The sequence below is a fragment of the Rhinatrema bivittatum genome, chromosome 2, assembly GCF_901001135.1.
Source record: "Rhinatrema bivittatum chromosome 2, aRhiBiv1.1, whole genome shotgun sequence".
Classification (NCBI taxonomy): domain Eukaryota; kingdom Metazoa; phylum Chordata; class Amphibia; order Gymnophiona; family Rhinatrematidae; genus Rhinatrema; species Rhinatrema bivittatum.
Window position 1 is genome coordinate 81684899 of NC_042616.1, and position 13628 is coordinate 81698526.

The following is a 13628-nucleotide window of genomic DNA, read 5'->3' on the forward strand; positions in this document are numbered from 1 at the left end:
AATGCACTACATCTACCGGTTCACCTTTATCCACATTTATTAATCCCTTCAAAACAATGAAGCAGATTTGTGAGGCGGGACTTCCCTTGGTGACTGTGTTTAATGTCTTTAAGATCATGAGAGGTCTTGAACGAGTAGATGTGACTCGGTTATTTACACTTTCGAATAATAGAAGGACTAGGGGGCATTCCATGAAGTTAGCAAGTAACACATTTAAGACTAATCGGAGAAAATTCTTTTTCACTCAACGCACAATAAAGCTCTGGAATTTGTTGCCAGAGAAAGTAGTTAGTGCAGTTAGTGTAGCTGGGTTCAAAAAAGGTTTGGATAAGTTCTTGGAGCAGAAGTCCATTAATGGCTATTAATGAATTATACTTAGGGAATAGCCCCTGCTATTAACTGCATCAGTAGCATGGGTTCTTCTTAGTGTTTGGGTAATTGCCAGGTTCTTGTGGCCTGGTTTTTGGCCTCTGTTGGAAACAGGATGCTGGGCTTGATGGACCCTTGGTCTGTCCCAGCATGGCAATTTCTTATGTTCTTATGTGTTCCACTAAACCATGTCTTTCTATATGCTCTGTGATTTTGATCTTTAAAATAGGTTTTCCACTATTTTTCCTGCCATTTAAGTCAAGCTCACTGTCTATAGTTTTCTGGATCACCCCTGGAGCCCTTTTTAAATATTGGGGTTATACTGGGAAGTCTTGAGGTACAATGGATGATTTTAACGATTGTTACAAATTTTAACTAACAGATTTGAAATTTCGTTTTTTAGTTTCTTCAGAACCTTGGGATGCCTACCATCCGATCCAGGTGATTTGCTACTCTTTACTTAGTCATCTGGCATACTGCATCTTCCAGGTTCACAGTGATTTGGTTCAGTCATCTGACTCATCACCCTTGAAAACCATCTCTGGAACCAGTATCTCAACATCCTCATTAGTAACTGGCCGTCCACCGGTTAGGAAACCCAAAGCCGGGGTTTCAGGAAATGGATGCTTGTCAGTTGAGCGTCCATTTCCTGTACCCAACTGTAAAGGCAGAGGTTAATATCAGCTAAATATGCGTCTGAGACGCACATTTTTTTTTTGCATCGGAGTGAATGCCTAATAGCCTCATTCACATGCATTTGCATGTGATGAGCGCTATTTGATTCACTCTGCGTTGGACGCACGTTGAATATGCACAATCCCCTTATTGCATTAGGGGATTGATTAGCACCTATTCAGCCCGCGTACAACTGCGGGTTATACAGTGCACTCGGCTGAGCGCACTGTATTGCATCGGCACCTTAATGCATGGAATACATCTGGACTGAAAACAATGCCCATGTCTGTTATACACTTATTCTTTGCAGCTTTCAGTTGTTTTCTATTTTCCTCATTTTATCAAAGTTTCCCTTTTGAAAATTTCATTTTAGAGCTGTAGATTTACATTTTGTCCCCTCTTCCAGTCATTAGTTCAAATTTGATCATGTTATGATTACTATTGCCAAGTGGCCAAACCACTGTTACCTCTCTCACCAAATCCTGCGTTCCACTAAGAATTAAATCTAAAACAGCTCCCTCTCGTCTGTTCCTTCTTGCATTTTCCTGTATCGTTAGTACCCACATGTACCACGACAGCTGGCTCCTCCCCAGCACTGTCTAAAACCCTATTAAAACCCTATCTAGGTGATGTGTGAGGTCTGCTACCTTTGCACCAGGCAGTCCTCACATCCACCAGCCACCCTGTTATCTACATTTCTAATAATCGAATCACCAACTATGATGGCCGACCTAACCCTTCCCTCCTGGTCAGTAGCTCTGGGAGACTCGTCCTCAGTACAAGAGGACCATGCATCACCTGGAGAGCAGGTCCTTGCTACAGGATAGTTTCCTGCTACACCAGGGTAATGCTCTCCAACCGGGAGACCTTTCTGATCCAAGGCAGCACCAGGGCTGCCAGACTGGATTTGAGATTTGGCTACTATGTCCCTGAAGGTCTCATCAATGTTCCTCTGTCTGCCTCAGTTCCTCCAGGACTGTCACTCTAGATTCCAGAGATCGGACTCGTTCCCTAAGAGCCAGGAGCTCTTTGCACCAGGTGCACACATACAACCTCTCACCGGCGGGTAAAAAAAAAATCACACATGTGACACTATGCAAAAGACCGGAAAGCCCCCCTTCTTTACCTCTATGGCAATTCTTTCTTCCGCTTGACCTTTTGCTTTCCTGATTTCTTTCTTCATCTCCCTCAGTTTCACCAGGTATTCTTCCCTAATTCTAAATCCATTCTCTTACCACTAAAACAGAACTCCATCACCGACTCACCTACACAGACATCACCTAGCTTGTCTGGACTCAGGTGGACATCCCGAAGCACTGCCACCATCACGGCAGAGAGCAGCTCATCAGGTGTGGTCTCCTGAAACAAACCAGAGAAACATGAAATTCACCACGGAACCCCCTTACAAGCACAAAGAAAAAGCAACTTACTAAAAGCACTTTAGACCCAAGGTCCCTAAACTTTTGTATTCACAATCCACTTTCATGCTCTAATGGAATTATAGAACCTAGCACAGAGAAAAAGACTTCAACATGCCTACCTGGTGCGAAGGTGGCGGACCTCACGTGTCACCTAGATAGGATTTTAGACAGTGCTGGGGAGGAGCCGGCTGCCGTGGTACATGTAGGCACCGACGACATAGGAAAATGTGGGAGGGAGGTTCTGGAAGCCAAATTTAGGCTCTTAGGTAGAAAGCTTAAATCCAGAACCTCCAGGGTAGCATTCTCTGAAATGCTCCCTGTTCCACGCGCAGGTCACCAGAGGCAGGCAGAGCTCCGGAGTCTCAATGCGTGGATGAGACAATGGCGCAAGGAAGAGGGATTCAGTTTTGTTAGGAACTGGGGAACCTTTTGGGGAAGGGGGAGTCTCTTCCGAAGGGATGGGCTCCACCTTAACCAGGATGGAACCAGACTGCTGGCGCTAACCTTTAAAAAGGAGATAGAGCAGCTTTTAAACTAGAACAAAGGGGAAAGCCGACAGTCACTCAGCAGCGCATGGTTCGGATAGCGGTATCTTCAAAGGATACTAATGATGCATTAGAAATTAGGACATCCCAACAGTGAGGTTCCAATAATAAGAAAAGTAGTCCAAGTGCCTGTAACTAAAAACTCACCTGAGCTAAAATATTCTAACTTATCCCTATCAATTAAAAAGCAGAATGAAAATACAAACAAAAAACAAACTTTGAAATGTTTGAATGCTAATGCCAGAAGTCTAAGAAGTAAGATGGGAGAATTAGAATGTACAGCAGTGAATGATGACAAAGACTTAATTGGCATCTCAGAGACATGGTGGAAAGAGGATAACCAATGGAACAGTGCTAAACCGGGGTACAAATTATATCGCAATGACAGAGAAGAGCACCCGGGAGGCAGTGTGGCGCTTTATGTCCAGGATGACAGAGTCCAACAGGATAAACATCCTGCATGAGACTAAATGCACAATTGAATCTTTATGGGTAGAAATCCCTTGTGTGTCGGGGAAGACTATAGTGATAGGAGTATACTACCATCTACCTGGTCAAGATGGTGAGACTGACAGTGAAATGCTAAGAGAAATTAGGGAAGCTAACCAAATTGGTAGTGCGGTAATAATGGGAGACTTCAATTACCAAAAGCGCAAAAGGAGCAGAAACTGTACTTAAAGCAATATTGCAGAACACACAAAGTGCAGATACGTGTTCAATCCTGACAGAACACTCACGAAATGTTCAAAGGTCAAAATTGTTTTATTTCTTCAATATGGCAACTCCACTGGTTTATACAAGAGATATCTGCGGCGAAACACGGTCCCGCGGGAAACCATTCAATCTCCCGATTCAGACCCTTGGTCTGAATCGGGAGATTGAATGGTTTCTATTCACCTAGGTTCCTAACTAAGCAGGGTTGGTTGGTCTGCATCTACTGTTGTGGTGCACTACAGGAACGGGAACCAATGAACGGGGCCCTTTGACCCACGTGGTTGGTTCTCCTGTAGGTTTTGGCGCCTTCTGCTTTGTTTAAATACCTGTCAGCAGTCAAGGGTAGTGCGCTCCCTGTCATTTTCAAGTACACTAGCTGTCAGGTATGTTTTGATTTGTCTTAATCGTTGATAACATGTTCAGTTGTAAGTCCTGCTTTGTTTTTCCTGATATTTACTTGTTTATTACAGCTTTACCTGTGAATTCCTGGTGGCGAGCCCTCCTGATGCAGCCCGCGGCGAAACACGGGACCGTGTCGGGGGACGCCATTAAGATATCTCTTGTATAAACCAGTGGAGTTGCCATATTGAAGAAATAAAAATTTTGACCTATGAACATTTCGTGAGTGTTCTGTCAGGATTGAACACGTATCTGCACTTTGTGTGTTCTGCGAGACTTCAATTACCCCAATATTGACTGGGTAAATGTATCATCGGGACACGTAGAGAGAACCTAACATTGTGTAACTATAGCAGGAGTTATTTTTCCCTATATGCATCACTTTGCACTTATCCACATTAAATTTCGTCTGCCACAACCCAACCCAAAAAAGAAACCTAGGCGTCATAGAGGATAACACATTGAAATAGTCGGTTCAGTGTGCTGCGGCAGTCAAAAAAGCAAACAATGTTGGGAATTATTAGAAAGGGAATGGTGAATAAAACGGAAAATGTCATAATGCCTCTGTATCGCTCCATGGTGAGACCGCACCTTGAATACTGTGTACAATTCTGGTTGTCGAATCTCAAAAAATATATAATTGCAATGAAGAAGGTACAGAGAAGGGCGACCAAAATGATAAGGGGAATGGAACAGCTCCCCTATGAGGAAAGACTAAAGAGGTTAGGACTTTTCAGCTTGGAGAAGAGACGGCTGAGGGGGGATATGATAGAGGTGTTCAAAATCATGAGAGGTCTATCATGTTGATAACTATTGCCAAGCAGCCCCACCTCCCTTACCTCTTTCACCAAATCTTGCTCTCCACTAAGAATTAGATCTAAAATAGCTCCCTCTCTCTTCCATTCCTGACCCAATTGCTCCATAAAGCTGTCTTTCAAGCCAGGAACCTTCTTTCTCTAGTATGTCCTGATGTTACATTTACCCAGTCAATAGTAATGGTTTATTTCAAATACAAGCTTCTCTCCATGATTAACAATAAAGTTACTGACTCATCTTCCCACTGGAAAGCCCAGAAATAAATTATCTTGACTAATCTGAGCAAAAGTAAACACTTCACTCATAAGTCAGATGGGAACACTGTCATTCTGAATAAGACACCAAAGTGTATTAACTGAACCTTCACCCCTTCTGAACAATTAAAAAGGGAGGTACCCTCAAATTGTTTTATTCCCTTCATGTGATCCCCAAGCCTCCACATGCCAGCAATGCTCAACTGAATGGTTCTTGACTGTTCCTAGGTTTAATTATTTCACTTCAGAAACAGAAGACATTGAAATGGTACAACAAACCATCTTGTATGGCAGAGCCAACAGTCAGGCCGATACAGTACAGTGCGCTCCGGTCGAGCGCGCTATTAGCCCGTGTTTGGCCACATCGAAAACGCGCGACTAACCTCCCCCGAAACTAATAGCACCCGCAACATGCAAATGCGTGTTGATGGGCCTATTAGTTATTCCTGCGCAATTCAAAAAGTAAAATGTGCAGCCAAGCCGCACATTTTACTTTCAAAAATTAACGCCTGCCAAAGGCTGGCGTTAATTTCTGCTGGCACCGGGGAAGTGTACTGCTTTTCTGTACACCCTCCGACTTAATATCATAGCGATATTAAGTCGGAGGCTCCAAAAGTAAACAAATTTAAAATTAAAAAAAAATTAAAATAAAAAATCAGCCCGTGGCCCGGAAGATGGACCCTCAATTATGCCGGCGTTCGTTTTCCGAACCCGTGGCTGTCGGTGGGCTCGAGAACCGACGCCGGCAAAATTGAGCGTTGGTTGTCAGCAGCCGCTCCTGTCAAAACGGAGGCGCTAGGGCCGATACTAAATCAGGCGCACAGGACAGTGGCTTGTGCGCGCGTCCAGAGAGCCCGAGTGTGGGGGATTTGTTTAAATATAAGAACTGCGTTTAATTCAATCTGTGGAGTCACCGTACCAAATATTATGTAACCAACGTGTGGACTTTGGACTTTTCTGCTCGTTTTCCCTTGGATGCTATAGAGCTAACAGTGTCCCATCCACCTCAGTTTCAAAGTTCCTTTTAGTTCTCACAAATATATAAACGTTTGCAAATACAATGGAAGCTACAGGAAACATTATTTCGATTTACAAGGACATGAAAATACTGCCGAAAGCAGAATGAAGGAATCTTGGATTTATAACATTAGAGGACTGGGCTCATCCCATGCACCTTCTAATAAATCTCTCGGCGAGAATATGTAGTGCACAGCGACCTACGGAACCCCCTCATGACCTGGCTGACTGTGCGGTAAAGACCTCCCTCTCTCCGTCCCTCGAAGCACGTTGCAGGATAATTTGGCCACTTCTATCTCTCTGCTCTAGTCCGAGTTATCTCAAGGCAAAATTAATTCCACCTTTATCTCTATGTAAACACTTTCTCCTAACCCAAGAGAAAAGACGCAGGAGAAGACAGCATGGGATGCTGGGCGTAGTAGTAGCAGCAGCAGGGGAAAATCGATGGACGGGTACGAGGAGAGGCACGGATGATAGGGAGAGCAGGAAATGTTAACGGGGGGGGCGCGAGGGAGCACGTAGGGGTGGAGGTGGGGGAAATACCTTGAAGCCTCCCCTCCGAGCCTTGCAGATGGCAGTGCGCAGGCCGTGCACCACAACGACGTCCTCGGGTCCGTCCCGGGAAACCGCAGCGCCGCACCCAACGGCTCGGACGGAGCCGCTTCCGGCACCAGCGGACAGTTGCCCGAGCACCACCTTCACCCGATGCATGCTTGGAGGCACTCAGCGAGGCCGCAGCTGGAAACCAGGATGCATCGAAGACAAGGTCCAAACGCCCGGTCCCCCCCCTGGCGCGCGCGCGCGGAGCGAACGACGCCAGAGCGCCGCTGACGCTCAACGACTGCCAATGACGTCACGCCCGGGCCTGCCTCTGCCCCGCGCCAGTCAGCCGGAAGGGGGAGCACGACTCGGCTTGTGAAGTACTGCTCAGTGTTACCGGAGGTCCCATACATTACATTTAATTCGTCCCATTGTAGGATATTCAGTCAGCAAACCCCCAGTACTGCAGAAATGCACGATAATTTGTATCCACCGATACGTTAACCCTTTTGCTCTGAGGTAGTGGCCTATGCCTAAATCCAGGCCTTTATTTTGCTGCAGAGGAACCCAGCCCGGCCGACCTGCCTTCCCTTCCCGCTCTCTAAGACCAATCAGGGCAGCTTCGGACTTCCTTCCTATAACGAAGAAGGGGGTTGGGTATTGGAGTTTGCTCTGCCTGCAAGCAATCAGCTGAGTATTTCCTCTGCTGGGCAGAGGAGCAAAGGTTTTGTGCTAGATTTTGTTCTCGATGCTTTTCGTTGTCTCCTGTCAGAAAGTGTAAGGAGTGCCTATTTTACCGTAAGGCGCCCTGCTCTGGTCAAGAAAAAGTATCCAAAACCGTAAGGTTGTGAGCCAGGATTGCCCTTTGACTGCAAGTGCCTTCTTTACCTCCCACTGCACAACTTTTGTTAGAGATAACTGAATGGCATGTTGATGTTCAAATAACTTTATTAGCATGACAATTTTACAGGTGTGTCCAAAGTAATATACAGGATACTTAAAAGGGTAGGAAAGAAGGGAAAAATTACAAAATGATAATAAATCAAGTAAAGGTACATGTTACAGAAAGTACAGTTTCAGGGACGTGTCTGAGGTTTTGAAGCTGGTCCTTATTGTCGCTAGTCAGGTTTCATTTCTGGCCTTGTGGCAGGGTACCACATATTTTGCTGCTATAGCTACTGATTTTCTTTTTTCCTTAGGATTATAAAGAGGCTTTATTTATTTATTTATTTAAAAAATGTATTCTCCTAGGACAAGCAGAATGGTAGACCTCACACATCGGTGACATTATCGGATGGAGCCCGGCATGGAATACTTATTTCAAACTTTGACTGGCACACTGAGCATGCCCAGCATGCCACTATCCACACATCCATGCGGGGTCCCTCTTCAGTCTCTTCTTTTCTGTGAAGCTAGTCTTCTCATGGTTGCTCGTTTTGTTTTGTGTGGAAAACTAATTTTTAGAGTTGGTTCTTCTACTCCTCTATGCAGGGTCCCTCTCCATTCTTCCCGTTTTTCGATTACTCAATGGCGCAGTAAGTTTTTGCGTTCTGTGCAGTCGGTTCCCGGTCAAGTGTTTTTTAGTAGCCTCTGGTTGCTGACCACTTGCCGGCTACATTTTTTCGTCATGTATCGTTGGGGTTTTTGGCAGTGCCCCAAGTGCCCTCGGACTTATGGATCCACACAAGGTGTGCATCCTGTGCCGGCGTGCCCACCTGAATAAAATGGAGAAGCTGCTTAGGTCCAAGAAATCTGAGCCCTCGACGCCAGTGTCGGGAGCATCAACACCAAAGGGCAGTGGGGAACCAATGGAAACTGATCCTTCGGTGTCCACCCCTCCACCATGGCCCCCAGTGGAGAGGGGAGCCGAGAATCCGGCTTTGTCGGTCTCCTCTCACTTGAGGACTTCTGGATTGTCCCCGTCCACCTCGGCGCCACGGATAGACCAGACCAAGCACCATGAGAAGTCCTGAAAGCATTGCCATTGGTCTCTGTCCTCGCACAGTACCAGGCTCGAGTTGGCACCGGCGCTTGCCATGATGCCCCCGAAGTGACTCCGCAGCGAGGAGGTATCGCCCTCCATTGATGCTGGGGGTCCGAGGCGTTCCCCACCAATTCCGGTGGTGGGTGTTGATCCCTGTCCTCGATGGTCTTTGAGGAGGAGCTGAAATGCAGGGTGCAGTTGGCGGTTGTTTGAGCCTTGCAAGGCATAGAGCCGCTGGCCCCGCTGGAGCCCGAACCCTCCCTGTAGTTATGGTTTAGCGGTCTTTGGGTGGATTCTTGGGTACTGTGGCAGATGACCACGCCCATGGGAAGGAGCCCTGTGGGGAGCCACAGTACTGAGCTAGACTCAGGACGCACAAACACAGATCTTTTATTGTACAGCTGATGTATACCACCAGAGGTGGCAGTAGTGAGGTGATCCAGAGGTAGCAGTCCAGGGACCCTCGGCAGAGTGAACCCATCTCACCAAGTTGGTATAGGGAGATCCAGGTGTAGGTTTCCCAGCACAGCAAGGCTGTAGATGAGACAGACTGAGAATTAGATTACTCACTAGATGGTAGCTGTAAGTTTGGCGATTCCACCAGGCTGAAGTAGATGGTAATAGGCACCGAGGCAGGGAGAGCAGGCCCTCGAGGAGCGAGTACCTGATCCCAGTAAGGCACCTGAAAGGAAAGCAGAGGGCCCCCAAGAAGCGGGTACCCAGGTTAGAAAATACCCTGAAGGGCAGAGAGAGAGCTTCCAGCGGCAGCACGGAAGCAGCAGAGTAGCTTAGACCGGACGAGGCCAATCCTAATCCGAGTCCTTGCTAACTCAATGAGCTAGCAAACAAACATAGGCTAAATACCCGGATGGCATGACATCACTTGAGGGGGACTCCCCCGAGTTTCGCGCCATAGCTGGAATAAAGACGTGGGTAGCACGCGCGCACCCTAGGAGGCCCTTGGGAGGAACATGGTGGGAGGCAACGCCATAGCCATTCCAGGGATGCCGGAGAGAACGGCTTGCAGACGCGGCGGTGGCCATCTTCCCAAGGCTAGCGGGGAGAGCAGAGAAAAAGGTGAGGCACAAGGGTCGAAGCCATCTGGGACCGACGGACGCAACAGTACCCCCCTTCAAAAGGCCCCCTCCAGACCTCCTGCCTGGTCTTGGTTTCCGAGGATGCATTCTGTGGAATTGCTGAAGCATCTCTTTATCCATGATATTTGCCAAAGGTTCCCAAGAGTTTTCTTCAGGTCCATAACCCTCCCATGACGGGAGGTATTCCCATACTCTCCCAGTCTTTCTCACATAAAGGATAGCATCTACCTTGCATTCAATGTCTTCTTCTGCATCAATTGGTGTAGGTTCAGGTGTCTTGGTTGAGAACTCACTAAGGACTAATGGTTTCAATAATGAGACATGGAACGCATTATGAATCTTCAATGCTGGTGGAAGTTTGACTGTATGTAAGAGTACCTAGTCGTCGGAGACTGGGAAAGGGTGCTACGAAGCATGGAGCAAAACGAGCTGAAGGTAGCTTGAGTCTTAAATGTTTTGTTGACAGCCAGACTTTGTCACCAGGCTGGAATTCTGGAGCCTTGTCGTGATGAGCGTCATAGCCTTTCTTTGCTCTTTGTCCTGCTTTACGAAGCATCTCTTTAGTTTTAGTCCAAAGTTGTTGAATATCTTTGGCAGTAGATTGAGCTGCCGGGGACGACACTGAAAGTGGAAGTGGTAAGGGTGGTGATGGTAGTCGTCCGTAGACCACTTCAAATGGTGTTGATCCAGTAGATGTTGCTGGATGAGAGTTGATGGCGAATTCAGCCCAGGGTAACAGTTCAGCCCAATCATTTTGATGAGTACCCACATAGGCACGAATGAACTGCTTGACTGTCCTATTCATTCTCTCCGTTTGCCCGTTAGACTGAGGATGGTATGCAGAGGTGAAGTCGAGAGAAATATCAAACTTCTTGCACAATGCCTTCCAGAACTTAGCTGTGAATTGGGCTCCTCTATCAGAGACGATGTGCTTTGGCATGCAGTGTAGGCGAAAGATGTGAGCGATGAAAAGCTTTGCAAGCTCCATGGCTGAGGGCAAGCCAGGGAGAGCCACGAAGTGAGCCATCTTCGAGAAACGATCCACTTTTACCCAGATGGTGTTGTTTCCTCCTGAAAGTGGTAAGTCTATAAAAGTCTATAAAACTCCTGTTTGTTACCGAAAACTAATGGCACCACCCATGTAATGTACGACCCATTTTTTTTTTCTTTGATATAGGTGCCCTATTGTAAACCGTTGTGATGGTGAATAACTTAATGATGGTATATAAAAACTCTTAAATAAATAAATAAATAAAAGTCTGTAGCAATGTGAGTCCAGGGCTCTTCTGGCACTGGCAAGGGTTGGAGTAGGCCCCAAGGATGACCGGGCAGCGGTTTCTGTCTGGCACAATTGGAACAAGAAACAACGTAGAAGAATATGTCTTCCTTCATGGTGGACCACCAGTAGTACTTCTGTAGTTTTGCCAGAGTTCTGCGTTGACCAGGGTGTCCAGCCAGTTTAGAGTTGTGAGCCCATGCCAACAGCTTTTTCTCAGGTTCTTGGGTACAACGGTCTTACCCGCAGGTACTGGGTGAGTAGCTGACAAGATAAATCTTTTCGGGTCGATGATATGTTGGGGTTCATCAGGTACGCCTCAGAGAGAAATGAGCGAGATAAAGCATCTGCTCTGACGTTCTTATCTCCAAGGTGATATTTCAGCACAAAGTCAAATCTGTTGAAGAACAGGGACCATCTCGCCTACCTATAGTTTAGGCGCTGAGCGTGGCAGAGGTACTCCAGATTTTTGTGGTCCGTGAAGATTGTGATCTGATGTGCACCTTCAAGCCAGGGGCGCCACTCCTCGAAGGCCATCTTTATTGCCAGTAAGTCTTTATCTCCTATGCTGTAGTTCTTCTCTGCTGGCGAGAAGCATCGGGAGTAAAAAAGAACATTGGGTGTAAGGTCTTAGAGTCACCGGCCTGGCTTAGCACAGCCCCTACACCTACGTCTGAGGCATAACTTGTGCGCACACACTGCACATAGCTTCTGCGCTCTCGACGTGCACAACAAAGAGCATCCACGCACATAACTCTCACACAGACACGTTTTTAAGCCCTACACGCACGCAAACTACGGCACCACCATCGAAGAAGGCCAAGGGACCCTTCGTTTGCCCAGCCTGCCACTTGAGAGCTGCGCAGCCTGAATTAGAATCCCTCCTGTGCCAGCAGTGCGAACAGAACCAGGGAGAACCAAATCAAGATCTCCCACAGCCAGGAGTGGGATCCAGAACCACTGATGATGGCACCCCAGACCTAACTATGTCCAACGCAGCGCCCTCACAGGAAAGTTCCTCCTGCGCTACCACTACAATCCCTCCTGGCATCAGCATGGACCTAGGAACCTTCTCCTGGGTGGAATTTTTCAAAGGGCTGCAAACCTTTGTCCAGGCGCAACCAGCCCCGGCTGTCCATATGCCTCAAACTCCGCCGGAAGCACAAGTCCTTCCCAGCACCTCCTTAGGCTCTCGAGACATGCCTCTCCTAACCTAGAGCATCCCGGATGGGGATCCGGACACCTCAGATGAGGAAACAGACCCCCTGGAAGAAGGGGAAATCCCCCCAGGGATGGAGCCATACCGCACCATGCTCCGATTCTTCCACAAAGACGAATTACCAGCCCTCGTGTCCCAAACTATGAAGACACTGGGTCTCCCAAGCACGGACCCTACATTGGAACCGAAAAAGAATCTCATGTTGCTGTACCTCCGTAAAGCCTCATGCTATTTTCCTATGTTGGAGCCCATCAAGGAACTGATTGATCTGGAATGGAATGCTCCAGAGGCCAGTTTTAAAGGGGGATAGGAACTAGAAGCTCTATACCCTCTGGAACCCATGGCCAAGGAACTTCTATGCTTCTCTAAAGTGGATGATCTGTGCTGTCTCAAAACGCACCACGATCCCTGTGGAGGGAGGAGCGGCACTGAAGGATGCCCAAGACAGAAGGCTGGAAGCCATCCTTAAGCAGTCCTTTGATGTTTCAGCAATGACGCTACAAATTGCCACCTACTGTGCCTTGGTGGCACGTTCCTGTTTGATCTTCTCCAGAGACGCTACCACGCCCGGAGAAGCGATGGAACCTAAGAACATAAGAACATGCCATACTGGGTCAGCCCAAGGGTCCATCAAGCCCAGCATCCTGTTTCCAACAGTGGCCAATCCAGGCCACAAGAACCTGGCAGGTACCCAAAAACTAAGTCTATTCCATGTTAACATTGCTAATGGCAGTGGCTATTCTCTAAGTGAACTTAATAGCAGGTAATGGACTTTTCCTCCAAGAACTTATCCAGTCCTTTTTTAAACACAGCTATACTAACTGCACTAACCACATCCTCTGGCAACAAATTCCAGAGTTTAATTGTGCGTTGAGTAAAAAAGAACTTTCTCCGATTAGTTTTAAATGTGCCCCATGCTAACTTCATGGAGTGCCCCCTAGTCTTTCTATTATCCGAAAGAGTAAATAACCGATTCACATTTACCCGGTCTAGACCTCTCATGATTTTAAACATCTCTATCATATCCCCCCTCAGCCGTCTCTTCTCCAAGCTGAAAAGTCCTAACCTCTTTAGTCTTTCCTCATAGGGGAGCTGTTCCATTCCCCTTATCATTTTGGTGGCCCTTCTCTGTACCTTCTCCATCGCAATTATATCTTTTTTGAGATGCGGCGACCAGAATTGTACACAGTATTCAAGGTGCGGTCTCACCATGGAGCAATACAGAGGCATTATGATATTTTCTCTTTTATTCACCATGCTCTTTCTAATAATTCCCAACATTCTGTTTGCTTTTTTGACTGC

At 47.1% G+C, this 13628-nt stretch overlaps 1 protein-coding gene across 1 annotated transcript in view; it reads right to left on the minus strand.

Annotated features, from left to right (window-relative positions):
- Positions 1-7053, minus strand: part of ACAA1 (acetyl-CoA acyltransferase 1) — a 62810-nt gene extending 55757 nt beyond the window's left edge. Inside the window, exons 1-2 of the mRNA XM_029588372.1 lie at positions 6754-7053; positions 2310-2403 (exon numbers count right to left, since the gene is read on the minus strand). Coding sequence (XP_029444232.1) covers positions 2310-2403; positions 6754-6921 — 262 coding nt within the window. The 5' untranslated portion in view covers positions 6922-7053. The remainder of the gene's footprint in view (positions 1-2309; positions 2404-6753) is intronic.
- Positions 7054-13628: the final 6575 nt, after the last annotated feature.